The following is a 22,838-nucleotide window of genomic DNA, read 5'->3' on the forward strand; positions in this document are numbered from 1 at the left end:
ACAAAATAGTAGCAAACTGAATTCAACAAAATATTAAAAAATCACACACCATAATCAAGTGGGATCATCCAGAGATGCAAGGATGGTGTAACATTCATAAATCAGTAAATCTGATATACAATATTAACAAAATGAAGAATAAAAACCATATGATCACCTCAACAGATGCAGAAAAAGCATCTGACAAACGCTAACCTCTTTGACCCACTTCTCAGAGTAATGGAAATAAAAATAAACAAATGGGACCTAATTAAACTTAAAAGCTTTTACACAGCAAAGGAAATCATAAATAAGATGAAAAGACAACACTCAGAATGGGAGAAAATACTTGCAAATGAAGCAACTAATAAAGGGTCAATTTTCAAAATACACAAGCAGCTCAAGCAGGCTCAGTATCAAAAAACAAACAACACAAGCAAAAAATGGGTGAAAGACCTAACATTTTTCCAAAGATGACATACAGTTTGCCAACAAACACGTGAAGACACTCAACATCACTCATTATTACAGAAATGCAAATAAAAACTACAATGAGACATTAACTCACACTTGTCAGAATGGTCATCATCAAAAACTCTACAAACAATAAATGCTAGAGAGGGTATGGAGAAAAGGGAACCCTCTTGCACTGTTGGTGGGAGTGTAAATTGATACAACTACTATGGAAAACAGAATGTAGGTTTCTTAAAAGACTAAAAATAAAACTATCATTGGCAGTTGGATTCTTAACCACTGAGCCACCTGGGTATCATTACAGCAACATGAAACACTAAAAGACAGTGAAAGTACTCATTTAAAATTCTAAGTGAAAAATAAATAGGGTGAAAATTCTAAGTGAAAAATAAATAGGGTGAAAATCAACTTTATAATGAGCCAAATTATCGATCAAGAGTGAAGGTACAGACTTCCCTGGTGGTGTAGTGGTTAAGACTCTGCCCTTCCACTGCAGGGCCTGTGGGCTGAATCCCTGGTTGGGGAACAAAGATCCCACATGCCTCTTGTCTTCAATTCAAAAAAAGAATGAAGGTAGTACAAGAGTATTTACAGGCCTATGACGTCTGTAAAGACTTATCCCCAAACACACTTTCTCTGACCCTTACGGAAGATACCAAAGAGCGGGAGTAAACCAAATAAAAGGCAGACATAGGATATAAAGGAGTCAACACAGCAGACAGGCAAAGGAATGATGATGCAGGCAAGCCCCAAGACATTTTTTAGAGAGCTACAAGTACAGATTAGAGCAGAACTCCAGAAGAGCTCCAGGAGAATATTTCAAGAAAAATAAACGTGACTGATTAAGTTATACAACAGATTTCGAAAAGTACACTCCAAGACATTTTACAAACTGTGGAAATATGACTGAATATTTCAATGTTCAAAGAAAACTAAGCAAATTTTAATTTTTAGTGAGACAACTCTGAAATACAGTTGTATAAAAGAATTCTAAAGAGCTAAAAATATCTAACAAATTTCTGACATTGTTCTAAGATCTCTGCATGTATGTATCTCTGCAACTCTGAAGCCTCATGATTACTTTGCAACATCATACTCTATGTGGCTCATATGTAAACTATTTTTATAAAATCCTACAAAGGAAAATGGAGTTTGAAATTTTTTGTATAACCATATTGAAAGAATGTTGGAAGAGACTAAATGAGAAAAATTTCTCATTTAACATCACAGGAAGAAAATGCCTCAAATTGATGAATCAACACACAGCTATGTTTTCTTTAGCAATATAAAGAAGAAACAGGAGAGCTAACAAGCAGCATGCGGGCAGCGGTGGGGTGTGCCGGGGGGGGTCACGGGGCGAGAGGTGTCCCAGCCACCACCATGAGTATGGCCCAGAGCCATAGTGGAGGTGAGGCACGGACCCCACAGGCTTGGGGCCAGGGCCAGCAGAAGCTCTTCCAGGTGGGTTTCTACAACATCAAGCAGACCCTAGGCAAGGGCAATTTCTTGGTGGTGAAGCTAACTGGGCATCGAGTCACCAAAACGCAGGATGCAATAAAAATAATTGACAAAACATGATTAGATTCAAGCTATCCAGAGAAAATACATCGAGGGGTTCAGATCATGAAGCTTCTGAATAATCCTCACATCAAAAAACTCTGTTGATCAGTTCTGAGTGCATGGAGGTTGACTGTTAAATTTAGGATGAAAACAAAAAAACTTATCCCTTTACTGCAGATGTGTTTGTGCTCAGTCACTCCTGGGGCAGGCTGCCGTTTCCTATTCCGGGAGATCTTCCCTACCCAGGGATGCAACCGTGTCTCTAACGTCTCCTGCACTGGCAGACAGGTTCTCTACTACCAGCATCACCTGGAAAGCCCACATTGCCGAAAAGTCAACCATATAGTGCGAAAAGAATTTGAGTGAAACTAGACACTTCCACCTTGGCAGATAATTATTAAACTTTAAACTAGCTGCTCTTACTAGTTTTCCTAAACTTGTCTGTGCAAAGGCAGATGTGACCATTTGTCTATCCTGTTTCAAACCTTCCATCAAAAATGGAGACCTGTAACACCTGTGCCCTGATGAGAGCAAGGAACCTGCCATCTAATCCACGTTAAAAACCTACCTACCTCTGTCTGTCTGGTTTGTTTTGTGACTTTATTTTTGTTCTCCTGTTGAAACTAATAAACTGTACCTTTGGGGAAAAGAATAAAAAGAAGAAATAGCTAAAAGTTAAAAATAGTTGCCTCTAAGAAGAGTAGCAGGAACAGACAAACTACATATTTTCAGTTAAAAATTTTTTAATTTTACAACTATTTGATGTTTTATACTCTCAGCAAACAATATTTTGATGAATATTTGAAAATTATTAAAGTTAAGAAATACTCTTGGTAACATCAACATCCACAGCAGTGTTTCCCAAAGGAAGTAACAGTTCTGGAATAACAGTTCTACAGAATATTAATAGCCACTATATAAAAAGTCATATGAAGTAAAAGTAGGAGGCTTTTTCATGAAGGATTACTTTGAAGCCCTTCTTATGTTAAGATATACTTCACAGTTTTTTCACAGAACTACCCACACTCCTTTCCCCTTGAACTAGCTCGAAAATCTTACTGTTTTAAGTCAGCAGTTCTCAAATGTAATTAGGTCCACAAACCAGGGTCAATCTATAACAAAGTAAGAAAGGCAAGGATATATTGAGCTTTAATTAAGTTAAAATTACATTGAGCTTTAATTAAGTTAAATTAATCACTTTATAGACCATTCTGTATTTTGAGAGCATATCCTTTTCACGTTCTTGGAGCTGAAATATATCTTCTTTTACGAAATAATGGTGGTAAGTGGCAGTTTTTACCTTCCAAAATAAAAAGCTGACAACCTTACATCAGCACACTACCTCCAGCCCACTAAGAAAAGCAAAAAGTTTATGAAAGTCAAATCTGGGAATCTTAGGAAAACTCTTATTCAAACGATGATCAAAACAATCCTCTAAGGAAAAGAGTCACCACAGAAATGGAAAGATAACCCAGAGAGAGAAATAGCATTAAAAAAAAAAAAAAGAAAGAAAAGACAACTGAGAAAAAGGAGATAGTCACGTATCAGATGCACCTAATAGAGTAGGTTACGGAAAATAAGCAATAAAAACTGTTTATTGAAGTTAACCATTCCGAAGTCACCTATGATCACTGAGCTTAAATGCCAGACTACATGGGGCTTAAAAGTAAAGACAAACAGGGTGAGTTTAGCTTACACTTTCTCAAAGCTTAGCTCCTCAGAGATCAAAAGATGTTTTGGGATAGGCAAACTTGACCATTAATACAAGCTATTGGTTAAAGAACGAAGAGGTTGTTGAAACTAGGTTATTTATTAACCATAAATATTAATAGTCTAACAAACCTACTCTTTCATAAGCTGATGATTAAGTCTGAATCTTCTGTGTAAAACATATATTAAAAACAGAATCAAATCAAAACCTCAATGAGGTACCATTACACGCCAGTCAGAATGGCTGCTATCAAAAAGTCTACAAGCAATAAATGCTGGAGAGGATGTGGAGAAAAGGGAACCCTCTTACACTGTTGGTGGGAATGCAAACTAGTAAGCCACTATGGAGAGCAGTGTGGAGATTCCTTAAAAAACTGGAAATAGAACTGCCATATGACCCAGCAATCCCACTCCTGGGCATACACACCGAGGAAACCAGATCTGAAAGAGACACATGCACCCCAATGTTCATCGCAGCACTGTTTATAATAGCCAGGACATGGAAGCAACCTAGATGCCCATCAGCAGACGAATGGATAAGGAAGCTGTGGTACATATACACCATGGAATATTACTCAGCCATTAAAAAGAATTCATTTGAATCAGTTCTAATGAGATGGATGAAACTGGAGCCATTATACAGAGTGAAGTAGCAGAAAGAAAAACACCAATACAGTATACTAACGCATATATATGGAATTTAGAAAGATGGTAATGATAACCCTATATGCAAGACAGAAAAAGAGACACATGTATAGAACAGACTTTTGGACTCTATGGGAGAAGGCGAGGGTAGGATGATCTGAGAGAACAGCATCGAAACATGTATATTATCAAGTGTGAAACAGATCGCCAGTCCAGGTTGGATGCATGAGACAAGTGCTCGGGGCTGGTACACTGGGATGACCCAGAGGGATGTGGGAGGTGGGAGGGGGGGGTTCAGGATTGGGAACACATGTAAATCCATGGCTGATTCATGCCAATGTATGGCAAAAACCACTACAATACTGTAAAGTAATTAGCCTCCAACTAATAAAAATAACTGGGAAAAAAATAAAATAAAATACTGTCTAAAAAAAAAAAACAGAATCAAAGAATTTTCTAGGAATGCTATCACCTAACAACTTGTAACAAATGGAATTTGCATTTCAAATTACAAGTGAAAGGAAACATATTGTTCTCTAAAACTTTACATAGTGTCTGGCAGAAAACAACAGGTACTTGATAATTATCTCTTAAAAAATTAATCAAAGCTTATACTCACCAATACACATATATAAGTAAAAAAAAAAAAAGTCCACCTATCAAGCAAATATCACTATCCTATGAATGCACATATTTTTAATTTCACCTCACTTGAAGAATGAAACTAAAAACAGAGAGGCAATTCCCCACCCCAACCTCAGTTTCAGCCTATATCCTCTAGAATTAAAAATAGCTTAGCCACCTAACAGGTCAGGCAATGACAGAGGTGTTTACAATTTCAGTTGAGCGTGGTTTTGGCTCTCTTCGTGAAATTTCAGAAAATATACTTTAAAACTTTCAAATTTAGGAAAAAATATCAGTTTCATAGAACACTTTCGTATGTTCAGTCTTTTGCAACAAGTATAATATTTTGTGATCACAAAAAGATTTTTATGAACTATTATTAAAAGATCACTACCTTTTAAAAAAATTGTAAATGACACTTAAATATAACATATCACGTGTTTTTGGATTGGCAAAGAAACACCAAACATTTAGAGACAGTGTAACATTTCAAGACTATATTGGACTTTTTTAAAAAGACATCACAATATCCACAGTCATCTAAACTGTGCAAACAGAAAACAGAATGTCTCCACAATGACATTTTATTATTTAGCTAGTAATATCAGTTTGCATATCCATGATAATATATTAGTTATGCGATGAATAGTTATCTTGCATGCAATAATTAGCTATACTGCATACAATAGATAGCAGGTAACCACAGATTTAAAACAAAACCAACAACACTAATGTTGTTTAACGGCTAAGGTGCGTCCAACTCTTCTGTGACCCTAAGCACTGAATAGCCTGCCAGGTCCTCTGTACATGGGATTTCCCAGGCAAGCATGCTGCTTCTGCTTCTGCTGCTAAGTTGCTTCAGTCGTGTCCGACTCTGTGCAATCCCACAGACGGCAGCCTACCAGGCTCCCCTGTCCCTGGGACTCTCCAGGCAAGAACACTGCATACTGGAGTGGGTTTCCATTTCCTTCTCTTGACCTGGGGATTGAACCCCGTTTCCTGCACTGACAGGCATATTCTTTACCACTGAGACACCTGAGAAGCCCAAAATGGAAAATCACTCAGCCATAAAAAAAGAAACAATGCCATCTGCAGCAATATGGATGGACCAAGAGATTATCCTGCTAAGTGAAGTAAGCCAGATAGAGAAAAACAAATTTAGATATTGCTTATATGTGGAATCTTTAAAAATAAAAATGAACAACAAACTTGTGGGTTATCAAGGGGGAAAAGAGGGGAGAGGGATAAAGTAGAGGAGTTTGGGATTAACATATACACACTATGTATAAAAATAGATAACCAGCAAGGACCTACTGTACAGCACAGGGAACGATACTCAATATTTTATAGTAACTATAAGGCAAAAGAATCTGAAAAAAAAATATGTAACAATCACTTTGCTGTACACTTGAAACACATACAACACTGTAAATCAACTACACTTCAATAAAAATAAAAGAAATTAACAAATCCCTTTTTTAAAACAGAAAAAAAAGGTAATGTCATTAGAACCCAAAACTACATGAGAATGCTCTGAAATTCAGTATAAATACATTTTTAGTAATAGAGAAGTATACTTAACCAGAGCTGCATAAACTACTCTTCTGTCTAATAGAATTCAAGAACTGCTATAGAAAAGTCCTCAGACTGTCAGTAGAGAGGTTCAAGTATCTGTAAGGAAACCTTAAACTATGAGAAGGAAATTATGATCTCTCTTGTGGTTGAAAATTGGTTTCTTTATGTTTAAAACATCTTAATATTATAAAACTATAATTCTAAAAAAAAAACCAAAAACTCACCTAGCAATAGTAAAGTGGTATTTGTGCCAGACACTCCTCAAAGAGCTGAAAGTTCTTTTTGTGATGTCTATTAATATCTTCAAAGTCAAATTCCCTGGGGGTTTTCAGTCCCTTTGCCAGATCCCCAGGTTCGGAAATCTGTTGTGGATCCTAGAACTTTCGTATTGTGGGTCCTAGAACTTTCAGGTCACGGTGGGGAGTTCTGACAAAACGTGGTCCACTGGAGAAGGGAACAGCAAACCACTTCAGTATTCTTGCCAAGAGAACCCCATGAACAATACAAAAAGGCAAAAAGATATGACACCGAAAGATGAACTCCCCAGGTCGATAGGTGCCCAATATGCTACTGAAGAAGAGTGAAGAAATAACTCCAGAAAGAATGAACAGACGGAACCAAAGCAAAAATAACACCCAGCTGTGGATGTGACTGGTGATGGAAGTAAAGTCCAAAGCTGTAAAGAATAATATTGCATAGGAACCTGGAATGTTAGGTCAAACAGGAATTGGAAGTGGTCAAACAGGTGGTAAGACTGAATATCGACATTTTGGAATCAGTGAACTAAAATGGACTGGAATGGGCGAATTTAATTCCGATAACCATTATATCTACTACTGTTGGCAAGAATGCCTTAGGAAAAACAAAGTAGCCCTCAGAGTCAACAGAAGAGTCCGAAATGCAGTACTTGGATGCAAACTCAAAAATGACACAATGATCTCTGTTTGTTTCCAAGGCAAACCAGTTAATATCACAGTAATCCAAGTCTATATGCCCAACCACAAATGCCAAAGAAGCTGAAGTAGAATGATTCTATTAAGACCTACAAGACCTTCTACAACTAACACCAAAGATAGATGTCCTTTTCCTCATAGGGGATTGGAATGCAAAAGGCAGAAGTCAAGATATACCTGGAGTAACAGGCAAGTCTGGCCTTGGAGTACAAAATGAAGCAGGGCAAAGGCTAACAGAGTTTTGCCAAAAGAATGCATTGGTCATAACAAATACCCTCTTCCAACAACACAAGAGACGACTCTACACATGGACATCACCAGATGGTCAATACCAAAATCAGACTGATTATCTTCTTTGCAGCCAAAGATGGGAGAAGTTCTATACAGTCAGCAAAAACAAGACCAGGAGCTGACTGTGGCTCAGATCATGAACTGCTTATTGCCAAATTCAGACTTAAATTGAAGAAAGTAGGGAAAACCACTAGGCCATTCAGGTGTGTGTGTGTATATGTATGTGTGTGTGTGTGTATATATAACCTTTATATAATTATTTTAATTATTTTATAGATTAGCTTAAGAAATAATGTTATCAATATTCATGTCACCAAAATTGATTCTATGAGGGAAAAGTATGCTATAAAACTCTAGTGATTCAGAATACACACACACACACACACACAAAAACTACTAAAACTAATAAATCAGTTCAGCAAGGTTGCAGAATACAAGATTAACATACAGAAATCAATTGTTTCTATACACTAGCAATGAACAATCAGAAAACGAAATTAAGAAAAAATTTAATTTGCAACAGCACCATAAAGGACAAAATATTTATGGAATAAATCTAACCAAAAAGTGGAAAGCTTGTACAATGCAAACTACACAACAACAGAGGCAGGAATTAAATAAGACCTACATCAATGGAAAGTCAACTCATTTAAGTTCACAGATGTTAACACTGTTAAGATGGCAATATTTCTCAAACTGATCTACACATCTGAAGCAGTACCTATCAATATCCCAGCTGCCTTTTTTTTTTTTTGCAGAAACTAACAGATCCTAAAATTCACATGAAGCAAGGAACAAAGAATACCCAAATAACCTTGAAAAAGAATGATGAAACTAGTGTAAGTACTTCCCAATTTCAGAACTTAAAAACAACAGTAATGAAGACATTATGATACAGGCATAAGCACACAAAAATAAATGGGTGGGATGAAATTAAGAATCCAGAAACAAACCATTACATTTATGACTGATCTTTGGAAAGACTGTCAAAACAATTTCATGGAGAAAGAAGAGTTTTTTTTAACAAATGGTTCTAGGGAATTGGTATTCACATGTAAAAAGAATAAAGCTGGGGCTTCCCTGGTGGCTCAGTGATAAAGAAATGTCTGCCAATGCAGGGGACAGGAGTTTGATCCCTAATTCAGGAAAATCCCATATGCCACAGAGCAACTAAGCCCGTGCACCACAACTACTGAAGCCCAAACCCCGAGAGCCTAAGCTCATCAACGAGAAGCCACTGCGATAAGAAGCCTGTGGATGGCAAGTAGAGTAGCCTCTGCTTCCCACAATTAGAGAAAAGCCCACACAGCTACAAAGACCCAGCAGAGCTGACAAATAATTAAAAAAAAAAAAGAAAAGGAATAAAGCTGGATACTTACTTCACACTGTACACAAAAATTTACACAAAATGGATTACAGATCAAATGTAAGACCTAAAACTATTCTTAGAAAAAAATCACGTAAGAGTAAATCTTTCGTGACCCTGTGTTAGAAAACAGTTTTAGAAAACAGTTTCTCAGATAACATCAAAAGCACAAGTGAAAAAGGGATAAATTAAACTTCATCAAAAATCAAAAACTTTTGTGCTTCGAAGGACACCATCAAGTGAAAAGACAACCCACAGAAGAAAATAATTACACATCATACATCTGACAGAGGACTTGTACCCAAAATGTACAAAGAATGCTTACAACTCTCAGTTTAAAAAAAAAAAAAGAAAAGAAATAATCCAATTTTTCAAATGGCAAAGGCCCTAAATAGACACTTCTTCAAAGAAGGTATACAACAGGCCAATAACTATAGGGTTTAAAACATGCTCAACAACATCAACCATCAGGGTAGTGCAAATCAAAACCACCATGAGATACAACTGCACACCCACTAGCATGGCTTGGTTTTCTGTATTTTTTGCCTGTGCTGGGTCTTCGCTGCAGCACGCACCCTTTCTCTAGTTGCAGAGCAAGGGCTCTAGAGCTCACAGGCTCAGCAGCGGCAGCACTCAGGCTCTACAATCACGGAGCTCAGGCTTCTCTTGTAGCAGTGCATGGGACTCTCCAGTGGCCGAGCACAGGCTCAGTATTTACAGCATGGGGACTATAGCTGTGCTGTGCAGGTTTAGTTGCCCCACAGCATGTGGGATCTTAATTCCTAGACCAAGGATTGAACCCGCATCCCCTGCAATGGAAGAAGGATTCTTAACCACTGGACCAACAGGTAAGTTCCCACAAGGATGTTTATAGTCAAGAAGACAGACAAGTACAAGCAAGGATGTAGAGAAACTGAACCCTCATTGTTGCTGCTGAGGCTATAAAGGGTGCAGGGCCTTTGGAAAATGGTTTGGCAGTTCCTCAAAACTTTAAACAGAGGTACCATCTGACCCAATAATTCCACTCATAGCTACATACGTAAAAGAGAAATGGAAGCACATGTCCACGCAAACCCTGCATATGTATGTTTATAGTAGCATTATTCCTAGTAGCCAAAAAGTGGGGGGAAGAAAACAATGTTCAGGGACTTCCCTGGTGATCCACTGCCTAAGACTCTGCACGTCCAACGCAGGGGACCCAGGACTGATTCCTGGTCAGGAAACTAGCCACAGCTAAGAGTCTGCATGCCACAACTGAAGATCCCACAAGCTGCAACAAAGATCAAAGATTCCATATGTGGCAACTAAGACTCAGTGCAGCTAGCTAGCAAATAAAGTCTAAAAATATACACAGAAAAAAATAAAAAATGTTACATCCAAAAACTGAAAACATGATGATGTAAAAAAGGAACAGAGTCCACAAACAAGCTCCTAGAAATTAAAAATAAGATTTAAGAAACAGTTTAATTGAACAGGAAAAATAAGTCAATAAAAATATCCCAGATTATTGGGGAGTACAGGTGGGGAATAGAGTAAATGATCAAGAAAATGGATAATATAAAAGAAAAGAGGCCATCAATCAAGAGATAATGCACAGGACAAAAAAAATTTTTGACCCGTGTGGATATATATTTTCATCTCTAAAAATCAGGTCTACTTTCATGTCGATGTATAGCAAAAACCACCACAATACTACAAAGTAATTATCCTCCAATTAAAATCAATAAATTTTTAAGAATTATATAGTCCCCTCCAAAAAAAAAATCAGGTCTACTCTATATACTGCTCTGTAATAAGCGTTTAAAAAAAATTTTAATGGTAATTTGAAACATCTTTTCCTATCTAGAAACACATTTCCACAGCACTTAATTTATTTTGGTTAGTTAACATTTATCTTTCATTGAGATACAACTGACATATGCTATACTAGTTTCAGGTATACAATATGATTTGATATTTGTATATATTTTGAAATAACAATAGAAGTTTAGTTTAACATCAGTTAGCATTAAGTCTAGTTAACATCAGCTACAATCTTTTTTCTTGTATGAGAACTTTTTTAACTTCTACTCTCTTAGCAACTTTCAAATACGCAATACAGTATATTAATTATAGGTCACTATGCTGTACTTTATTTTATGAAGTTTGTACGTTTTGACCTCCTTCACCCATTTTGTCCAACCCACACCGATAGCCCACAACTCTGGCAACCATCAATCTGTTCTCCGTATCTATGAGCTTAGGTTTTTTGGTTGCTATTGTTGTTTTAGATCATACAGTATCTGTCTTTCTCTGACTTACTTCACTAAGCATAATGCCCTCAAGATCCAATCATTATGCTATCACAAATTGCAAGATCTCATTCTTTTTAATGGTTGAATATTTCATTATACACACACCTACACAACCCTATCTCATTTTCTTTATCCATTCATCCATTGACAGGCACTCAGGTTGTTTCCAAGTCTTTGCTATTATAAATATAATGCTGCAATGAACATGGGAGGTATACACAGTTGACTCCTGAACAAGTTGGGGGTTAGAGGCACCAACCAACCCCCATGCCAATGCACAGTCAAAAATCTGAGTGCTCCTATCTCTGACTCAAAAACAAAGGAACTGATAACTCAAAGTCAGTAAGCTGAAAGAGTCTTGGATAGAACTATAATCAAACTCTAGTTCATCTGATTCCACATTTTGTGATCTCTAATCAAACAAACTTTCCCCCAACGCTTAGTTAATTTAAAAATCTATAAAGTAAAAATACAGGTACTCTATTTATTGAAAAAAATCCACAGATGGGTGGAATCCACACACTTCAAACCTGTGTCCTTTTAGGTCAACTGTGTACCATTTCGAGTTACTGCTCCCATTTTCTTGAAATAAATATCCCAGAAATGGAATTGCTAGATCATATGGTAGTCCTCTGTTTTTAATTTTTTGAGGAACCTTTATACTGTTTTTCATAGATGGCTGCACCAATTTACATTCCCACCAACAGTGCACAAGGATTCCCTTTCTCTACATCCTCACCAATACTTGTTATTCGTCTTTTTGGTAACAGTCAATCTAACAGACGTGAGGGATTATTTTTAAAATAATAATAAAAGGAAATTTGAAAAGACCTTGATGCTGGGAAAGATTGAAGGCAGGAGAAGGGGACGACAGAGGATGAGACAGTTGGATGGCATTACCGACTCAACGGACCTAAGTTTGAGTTTGGGTAAACTCCAGAAGTTGGTGATGGACAGGGAGGCCTGGCATGCTGCGGTCCATGGGGTCGCAGAGTCGGACACGACTAAGCAACTGAACTGAACTGAAAGGAAATTTCCCAAGGTGGAAAGACAGAAATCTTCAAAATGATAAGACTTTCAAGGTACCGATTTTCAAGAACCCTAAATTCACATAAAACTACGTAACAGTGAAAACACAAGACTCAATAAACTTCGGAAGAGAAAAATCAAGTTACATACAAAAGAATGAGAATCAGAATTAGACTTAAGAAAAACACTAAATTCTCTAAGACAATGGATTGCCTCAAAATTGTGAAGAAAAATAATGTTCAAACTAGAATCCCAATCAACCAAACTAAATTTGAAAAACTGAAAGCATATAAAATAAATGTTAAGATCTTAAACCAATATTTGAGGATTTGGCTCTAGTAAAGTGAGGAAATATCCTCTAAAAAAGAAAAATCATGAGATGCAAGAAATAGGACACCCAATCCAAGAGAGCAACATAGAGAATCCCCATAATGGCAGCCATGAAAAAAATCTATAGAGCAACCAGTCTGGATTACAAAAAGGGAAAAAAAAAATTAAGACTGAAAAGGAATGTAAAGATAACAAAATTTAAGCAGTGGAAAGTGGAAGAGAAATCAAAGCAAAGGAAGAAACTTTTTAACCTGCCTTACAGTAGAGGAATAAAGTCTAAAGCTGACAGAATATGAAAGAAGGTTTACTTACGTTTAAAGAACTAACCAACAGAAAACCCAAAACTGGAAAGGAGAAAAGAGATGTAGGGCATAAGTGAACTGAATCTTTACCGCAGCAGGAATGTCTTTATCAAGCAGGATGTCTAAAGTGAACAAATCAAATAGCATAAAAAGTATCATTTAGCATTATGGAAATAATGAGGAGAACAAAGGAATGTAACACTTAAAAACAAAGCAATCCCCTCACAAAACAGGACTCAGAAGGCCTGAAGACTATAGTTTTTTATTTTAAATCCTTCTGTTTCTGTACTCTGATACTTTTAGTCAACTACATGCATTACCCAACTAAAGGAAATTTAAAAGTGTTTAGCATAAATGAAAAATAAACTTAGAAATAAGGCAATGAGACTTAAAAAATCATTTTTGGTAGCTGTCAGGGTGACAGAATACTTTTTAAAGTTTTTTTCATACTTAAATTTTCTACAAGTATATATATATAATATCTAATAATAAAACTAAATGACAGCTGAAGTTGAAACTATTTTTCAAAGAGCTTGACTACATAGAAAAGAGAAGGCTACAAACATCTGGATGAGGATACAAGGTTGAGGTGAGTGCCTTTTTCCGTTCTTAAGTATGAAGAGTATTGACCGTTTTTCTAATATGAAAGGAAGATACCAAAAGACAACTGAAAACACAAGTCAGAGAAATTGAATCTTTAAGGGAAAGACTAGCCTTGAACCAAAAAAGATACATTTCTTCTGATGTGAGGATGGGTACACTTATAGTTAAGCTGGTAGATATGAACAGCAGAAGCTGAAGCAGGTCATGTTTGAGAGCCTCAAGTTTTTTCCAAGAATTGACAAAAATCTGCCTAAGGAGAGCTGGTTAGGAATGCTAATCACCATGCAATGCATAAAACCACCCTAACTCCCTAAAGAAACAATAGATTGGAGTAGAAAGTCTCAAGGTATGGACCCTAGGGATCTACAAGGTCTACAAAGTCATAGCTAGTTTCAAAATAATATTGAGACATATCTGCCTTTTTCACTCATTCTCTCACAACTGTAGGGTGTTATTTTCCAGAGGTTAAGTGTTATATGATGATTCACTCTCAAGATTAATGGGATATATACATAAGTATTCTCATTTTTAAATTTTCTTAGTTTTAATTTATAATCAGTAAATATTAAGAGATGACTCTTGAAAAATTTCTTGTGATTCTCAATAATTAAATAAGAGTGTAAAGAAAAAAAAAAAAAGAGTGTAAAGGGGGGACACTTCTCTGGTGGTTCAGTGGTCAAGAATACACCTCCCAATGCAGGAACTCGGGTTCCATCCCCGGTTGGGGAGCTAGGATTTCACATGACTCAGGGCAACTAAGCCCTCGCACTGCAACTAGAGAGCCCCTGAGCCATGCCTCAACTAAGACCCCATGCTGCCAAAAATAAACAAATATTTTTATTTATTTATTTATATAAATATTTTTTAAAGGGAGGGGGGAGTGTAAAGGGCTCCTGAGACCAAAAAATTTTGAGAATCACTGCACCAGTGAATACTACAAGAATATTCTAAATTTTTAATCTTTGCAAATGACCACTCTTGTTTGTTCCTCTCTAAATGAACAGCAAAAACTCTTGAAATAAAAAAAAAAAAGAAAAAGGAAAAACATTATATTCTGCAGGCTGTTTTTGAAAAAGAAAAATCTAAGAGATAGATTGAGACATAAAGTGGAAAATACTGTGATACCTAGAAAAAACATAAAAGAGGACACTCAGGAAAAACTTGATTTGGGGAAGGATTCAACTCCCCTTGACAATTCTCATCAACCCAAAGGAAAACCAGTGCCCACTGTTTTCATTATAACCTAGAACCTTATTTTAGTTAAAAAGTTCCTAGTAGGTCATTTACTTCCTAACTAATGAAAGAAAAAAAAAAAAACCCTCCTTATAATATCCCTAAATAAGTGGATGATCTAGCCTCTGTTTAAATGTTTCCCTGAGAAGAGAATTCTCTAATTCATAGCACCTAAATGCAATTTTACAAAATATTTAACAGTTCACAAAGTCCCCAGTCTACAAAGTTCCATTAACTACTTTATTAACCTCTTAAAGTATTTCAAATGAGTATGATGGAAACAGTACTAAAATATTTTTCAAGTATGAAAAACATGTCTATTATTAGTCTTCCCTTTGTAAGCTCTTAGTAATGTTTTAATAAGAACTGGTAAGTTTCTAAACTTGATCCCAGAACAAAATTCAGTACTTCTTAACCCTGGCTGCAAAACAAAATCAAGTGTGAAAAATTTTTAAACACAAAAATATACAAAAGCTTGCACCAAATTTCTCAAATCAGAATCTCCAGGGTGTGAGTTCTAGGAAACTGGTCTTTGTTTTAGTTTGGTTTTTCAGTTCTATGGGTGCTTATCTAACATGAGTTAGCAGCACTGGTCATCCCAAAATATCAAGAGCTGGTATTTTTCAAATTTTAATATAGTTTTTAAAAATTCAACATTCGGTTCAGTAACACTTCTAAAAATATTATATTCAACAGGGTACATGGCAGTTTAGCTAACAAGTCTGAAGTCATAATTATGAATGGGGCAAAATAAATTATTCATTATTTGACATACTCATCATCTGGAGAGGAAAGTTGTAGAGGGTGTTTTTAATGTATAGGTTTCATCATAGGTATTTCTCTTGTTCTATACAACTCTTCAGGAAAAAGATTTTGGAAAATAATACTAAACAATTACATTGCACCTAGAATTTTTAAAGCGCTTTCTCCTTTATCTTCCTTCTTGACCCTCCCAGATATCCCATGAATAACACCTGTGGGTAACATCCCTGTTTCACAAGTAAAGAAACTAAAACTGCTGCAGTTAGCAGATTAAACAAAAACCCAAATCTTCTGAGTGTACATTCACTACTTCCCAGTAGACAACTGTGTCTTTCCACCTCAACCCCCCACTACAACCTACAAAAATTGTGGGAGCTTTATCTGCAATATAAACTTCACTAGTAAGAGTAGAGAAAAACAAAAGTTGACTTTTTAGAATCTGACCAACTGAAACCAAACCAAATTTGACCTCGTCTTGCTATGCCTGATTTGGTCCACTTTTGTCCCCCTAATTTTTATTTTTTAATCAAACATTTTAGTTTGAGATAATTGTATTTTATAAGTAGCTGTAAGAAATAACAGATTCTGTGTAACTCTTATCCAATGGTAGCATCTTTGAAAACTTCAGAATAATATCACAAGCAAAAATAGTAACATCAATACAGTCAAGATACTAATATTTCCATCATCAATAGGATCCCTCACATTACCTTGTTCCCCTAATTTTTATATCCTCATCTTAGGGAACATTTGGAAGTAAACACGCTAGAGTTCACGGGGTCACAAAGACTGAGCGACTGAACAACTCATTAAGTCCCTACTCAGTTTTATCCATTCAAAGTAACAGAACTGACTTCACAAGCCATTAAAAAAACCTTTATGTTACACCCTTAAAGTGTTGGTTAGGACTGTCACCACATAATGTTAAGATTCTTAAGCCACTACTATAATATACCTTGTAGAATGGGATTTTTCAAGCTAAGACTGCAGTTACAGTTTTATGAAACAAAAATTTTAACAGATATGCATACTGCCAAGATTCCAGTATTTATATTAGGTAAATTATATAAATTAAAGTGAACAGTAATTAGGGAGACAGAGGAGCCTGAGAAAGGCTACATGTGAGCTTCCTAGAAAGAAAAAAATATTCTGTGATACCATGATAGAAATATATACAGTTATATCCATTTGTCAAAACTGTACTGGAATTAGGGAATGGTTTCTTAAGTATGACATCAAAAGCACAAGCAAGGGACTTCCCTGATAGCTCAGTGGTTAAGAATCCAATGCAGGAGGCATGAGTTTGATCCCCCATCCATGAAGATCCCACATGCTGCAGAGCAACTAAGCCCAAGCTCCACAACTACTAAGCCAACACTCCAGAGGCCAGAAAGCTTAATGCTGCAACTACTGAAGCCCAGGCACCCTAGAGCCCATGCTCCACAAGAGAGGCCACCACAATGAGAAGTTGGCACACCTATCTAGAGAAAAGCCGCAGCAGCAATGAAGACTCACCACAGCCAAAAAATGATAATAATAATGAAAAAAAGCACAAGCAAAAAAGAAAAAGGGGATAACTTAAACATCTTCAAAATTGAAAACTTTTGTGCTTCAGTGGGTATCATTAAGTGAAAAGACAACCCACAGGAGATAACATCATACATTTGATAAGGGACTTGGATTCAAAATATACAAAGAATGCTTACAACTCTCACTAAAAAGAGAATCCAATTTTTTTAAATAGGCAAAAGACCTGACTAGGCAGTTATTCAAACAAGATATACCACAGCCCAAATAACTACAGGGTTTAAAACATGCAACAGCATTAGCCATCAGGGTAATGCAAATCAAAACCACAATGAGAAACCACTGCACACCCAGTAGGATGGTTATAATCAAAAAGACAAGTATAAGCAAGGATATGGAGAAAAGGGAACCCCTGTAGTTGCTGGTGAGGCTATATAAAAGGGTCCAGGGCCTTTGGAAAATGGTTTGGCAGCTCCTCAAAACTTTAAACACAGAGGTCATCATCTGACCCAGTAATTCCACTCATAGCTATGCACCTAAAAGAAATGGAAGTACATATCCATACAAACCCTGCATATGTATGTGTATGGTAGCATTATTCATTAATAGCCAAAAAGTGGGGATAAAACAATGTCAATGAACTGATGAATGAATAAACAAACAAACTGTAGTATGTCCATACAATGAAATATATTTTAACCATAAAAAGGAAGTACTTACTACAAGTGCTACAACATGGATGTACCTTGAAAACATCATAATGGGTGAAAAGTAGCCAAACGCAAAAGGCCCCAAAAATGTATGATTCCACTCATATGAAATGTTCAAGATAGGCAAAATACAAACACAGAAAGATTAGTGGTTGTCCAGGATAGGGGCAGGGAAGAATAAAGAGTGACTACTAATGAATACAGACTTTCATTTTGGGGTAAGGAAAACGTTCTGAAATTAGATAATGGTGACGGCTGCACAACTCTGAATATACTAAAAATCACTGAATTGTAAGTTAAAAGGGTACATACATGTGAATTATGTATGCATGCATGCTAAGTCACTTCAGTCGTGTCCAACTCTTTGCAACCCCGTGGACCTAGCCCGCCAAGCTCCTCTGTCCTTGGGATTTCCCAGGCAAAAATACTGGAGTGGGTTGCCTTTTCTTCCTCCAGGGGATCTTTCCAACCCAAGTACCAAACCCACATCTCCTGAGGTTCCTGCACTGCAGGTGGACTTTTTACCACTGAGCCACCAGAGAAGCCCAAAATGCTGCCTCTCCCTTATGACTGAGTGCCTGCCCGCTAAGACACTTCAGGCATGTCTGACTCTTTGCAACTCTATAGATTGTAGCCCGCCAGGTTTCTCTGTCCATGGGATGGAGAATCCTATGGATTCTTGTTGCCATGCCCTCCTTCAAGTAATCTTCCCAACCCAGGGACGAACCCACGTCTCTTATGTCTCCTACACGAGCAAGCATGTTTTCTACCGCTACCCTACCTGGGAAGCTTCCAGGTGTGTGTGTGTATGTATATATATATATACATATATACATATATAAAACATGCATTATATCGCAAGCTATTAAAGTGTAGAGTTAATATCTGCATTTCAATATGTACAAATTTTCTATCAAAAAGCTCATTATACTTCTGTTCACTTTATGTGTTTGAAATTTTATGTATAAAAATAACAAATTATGTTAAATAGCAAAGTAAACTAATTTTCCTAAAATCCATTTCTGTTGTTTTTGACAAAAGAAAAAGAATCTTGTATCTTAAAAAAAACAAGAGACATTGCTACCTTCTTTGTGCTTTTGCAATGTTATGTGAAAACAGATAAATGACAGAAGACACGGTGTGTGCAAAGTGAAGATTACTTCACCTTAAAAAGGTACAAAGAGAATGTGAATCCCCTCAGTTCAAAGATAGTTCCTTACCCTTGGGTTCCTGTGGTTTCCATGGTTAATGGGTGTGACAATTCCTAATAAACAGATGCAATAATACTGTGCTGTCCCATACAGCAGTCACATATGGCCACTTTAATTTTAGTTTAAATGAAGTATACTAAATTATAAATTCAATTATCAGCCTCACCAGTTACATTTCTAGTGTTCAACACCACATGTGTCTATGGCTACCATACTGGATACAGCGGATATAGACAGCTGCCATCACTGCAGAAAGTTCCACTGGAGAACACTACTGAAACACATTAAAAAACATCCACAGAGAAACTATCAGAGTCCAATTTAGGGTTGTGATGCTGTATTTTGGGCTTCCCCGGTGGCACTAGTGGTAAAGAACCAGCCTGCCAATGCAGAAGATGTAAAAGATGCGGGTCAGATCCCTGGGTCAGGAAGAGAACACAGCAGTTCACTCCCGCGTTCTTGCCTGGAGAATCCCATGGACAGAGGAGCCCGGCAGGCCCCAGTCCACATGGTCGCAAAGATTCGGAGAGGACTGAAACAACTTAACACACACACACACACACACACACGAAACAAATCTTGAAGAACAGGGAAAACAAAGCATAATATATCAACAAAGAAATATCATTCATGGAAGTTTAGACTAAAAAAAGCTACAGTTAAATTTTACTTTCAGAATGGCCAAGCTATAGATGTTGGCCTTGGCAACTGCTCAGAGGCAAATTTCCCCATCTGTTAAACTAGATTATCACTATACTGCCAGTTTCCTAAAGTCAGATGTAAAGATTATGCTGAAATATAAAGCAAAGTATCCTTTCAGTCAAAGATCTAATGAAAAGGTCTATTTATAATCCATGACATCAAAGAGTTTATGACCCATAGCAAAATACACAGAATAAAATTAATTTCCTAATTGAGTTCTGAGGTAACAGGCATAATTAAAAGCATAATTAAATAAACTTTGTCTCATCTAGATATAATGTTTGGCCAGATGATTTCTATACTTCTACTTCTAAAACTGTGAGGACGCTTCATCCCGGTAGGTGTAGATTTCGTTAATGTCCACTGACATGAATGTGCAGTATCAGGAAACAGGTGCACTCTTAATTCAAATATTTTAAAATATTTTTAGCACTTAAAAAAAAATGGAGGTGAACAAATTTAAAATGTGAATTCAAATAGATTTTTATATTTAGAAACCTAAAAAAAAAACAAAAACAAAAAGCTTCACCTCATAGTCCCTTCCCAAGTTATCACTACAAACGCTTGGAGGGTGAAAAACATTCCAAATATCAAAGGATCGAACCGGGGGCTCCCGCATTGCAGGCGGATTCTTTACCAGCTGAGCTCCCAGGGAAGCCTCAAAAATATAACAGAAGTTTAAAATCAGCTCTTTCCTTGCCAAAACTACTGGGCTCTTAAAGCTTAGTCAAAATGGTTCCATTTAAAGCATTTCAAACCTCCGGAAAGGTCACTCAATAACCGACGTACACTTTATTTCATTCACACTAAATACTTCTAAATGCACTGTCTTTGCAATCCATTGCCAAAGAAAGAAATTCTCGAGAATGAAAACACAGAAACTGAAACCAGCCTACACCGAAGGTGTACAGAAGGGTCACCTGGAATCAATCTGAAGGAGAAAGTTACTACTACCGGAGCATCTGGAGTCAAATCAGGCACTATATACATATTTCTAGTTCTATACTGACCTCACATGGTGCTTTCTTACGCTATACATAGGCCTACCTAGGTTTATATATTTGAATTAGTAAATGGATTCTATCTTCAACCAAAGTTAAATGTTTTAAAGAATAGAATAGCATTTCATACCCCTTTTCCCATTGTTCACGAACCCTTACAGTTCGTCAAAACACCCCGATAAATCCATCTCATCTGTTCCCTCTAGTTGCTTCCAAAGAAAAATTCTAACAACCAAGGACGCCAGATTGTACAACACACAGTAAAGAGTCCTGGCACTACTGAAACATGTTAAGAAATCTTGGCAAATTAGTTAAAATCTCTTAAGCCGTAATTACCTCAGTTGTAAAGTGAATACAATAATACAAATCTACATCCGAGTAGGCATTAAGAGTTAGATTTAATTAAACAGAAGAACTGCCTCAGATTTTTGGTGGGCTCCGAATATAAGGTACCTCTCGCCCATCTCACACTTTTCCTTCCACTTCTTCCCTTTAAGTTTGCGGGGTTTGCTCTCAGTCTCTACTTAAGTGTTCCCCTTAACCTCACACTCCATCCTGCTCTTCTACTCTATCCCCAGACTCCAATTCCATACAATTTCACCACCCTCCGGTTTCAAGCGGCTACCTCCCTTTGGGCCCTCTAAGGTCCCAGACCACCCCTTCACTCAGGTCCCCACATCTCCCTCAGTCCCCATTTCCCAACGGCTCCTCCCCTTGGTTCCCCACCCCCTCATCACCAGGTTCATCCTGCCCCTCCAACCGTCTCCCGCCCCCAGGTTCCTTCCTGCCCCTCCAAACACAGCTTCCCCGTCTCAACGTTTCATCTTGTTCCTCCAACCGACTTCCCCCAATGCCCTGCTCGCTCCTTTAGTCCCTATTTTCTCCAATACCCAACTGACTGCTCCTTTCCATCCATTCTTTTCAAGGCACCCCCATACACATACTGGAGCCCCCACCCCCACCTTGAGCCTCCATCTTTCCCTTTTGCTTCCTTTCTTCCTCCTCCCCACCCCCTCCACCTCCTCCGGAAGAGCCTGGTTCCCAGGCCAAGGTCTCTCACCTCATTCGGTCACTTCAGTGGTGCCAACCGCTTCATACAGGAAAAAACAGCCAATCACGACCCCGTGGGCGCTTCCCTTGCGAGTCCGAGCACTTACTAGGCACCCGCCCCACCGGGCACCCCGCACATACACACGCACAAACCGAGGTCCTGGGGACGAGGGTTGGGGAGGGGTAGAGTGAGCGTTCTTACACCGGCCTCAAACACAGACCACTTCGCTACAACCCTTCGCCATTTTGGTTTCCCGCGGACTGCCGGTGCATTCTGGGAGAGCGGAGCGCCTCCGGTGCCGAATGGCAGCTCTCCAGAGCCGCGAGGGGGCGGGGACTGCGGGGCGAGCGCGGAAGAACACCGCGCTCTGCGTCCGCGGCTAGGGCTGAACAAAGAAGGACTCTTTGACTTTGTGGTGGGCTAAGTCCTTCCGCCGCCGGCGCTAACACAATAGTGAACGGTGTTCTCTAGTCTACCGGCGGTCCTGCGGCTGTTTCTGTTACAGAGGAAAGCTTGTGTTCAACTTTCACATTGCATGTTCTGTTCCTGACAAATGGCACGGTACCCCTTACGTCTTGCCCTGCCAATTTTTCTTCTATGGAGAAAATCTCTTACCTTCATCTTGAGGCCTGTTCGAATTTCATTCAGCGGGGAAGAGGCCCGGGACGTCAGAATCACATTTTGTTCCGCGATTATTGTCCAGCTCCAAATTCCTTCCTATCAGGAGGAGATTTTCACACTTTTTTCCCTGACGATGAAAGGTTTCTCTGCTTATCTGCTTTGCAGATCCTTACTAATTGTGATGGAATCTGAGAATAATTTCGTCCTAAGTGGTTTATTTTGGGAATATAAAACTTTTTTCTACTAGAGCAGACCCTTAGCCTACGAATATTCTGCTGCAGATGT

The 22,838-nt window shown here is 37.8% G+C and overlaps 1 protein-coding gene across 4 annotated transcripts in view; it reads right to left on the minus strand.

The window, feature by feature from the left end:
- MTF2 (metal response element binding transcription factor 2) overlaps nucleotides 1-22,222 on the minus strand; it is an 88,188-nt gene extending 65,966 nt beyond the window's left edge. For 2 of the 4 annotated variants that reach the window (XM_043460625.1, XM_043460623.1), the window contains exon 1: nucleotides 21,942-22,221. Coding sequence is in view for 2 of the 4 variants with exons in the window: in XM_043460623.1 (XP_043316558.1) it covers nucleotides 21,942-21,946 (5 nt within the window). In the remaining 2 variants the exon portion in view is untranslated. Of the gene's footprint in view, nucleotides 1-21,941 lie in introns of all 4 variants that reach the window. The other 2 variants (XM_043460626.1, XM_043460622.1) reach the window with 2 other exon arrangements.
- Between the last annotated feature and the right edge of the window lie 616 nt (nucleotides 22,223-22,838).

The sequence above is a fragment of the Cervus canadensis genome, chromosome 2 (genome assembly GCF_019320065.1).
Source record: "Cervus canadensis isolate Bull #8, Minnesota chromosome 2, ASM1932006v1, whole genome shotgun sequence".
NCBI classification, from domain to species: Eukaryota; Metazoa; Chordata; class Mammalia; order Artiodactyla; family Cervidae; genus Cervus; species Cervus canadensis.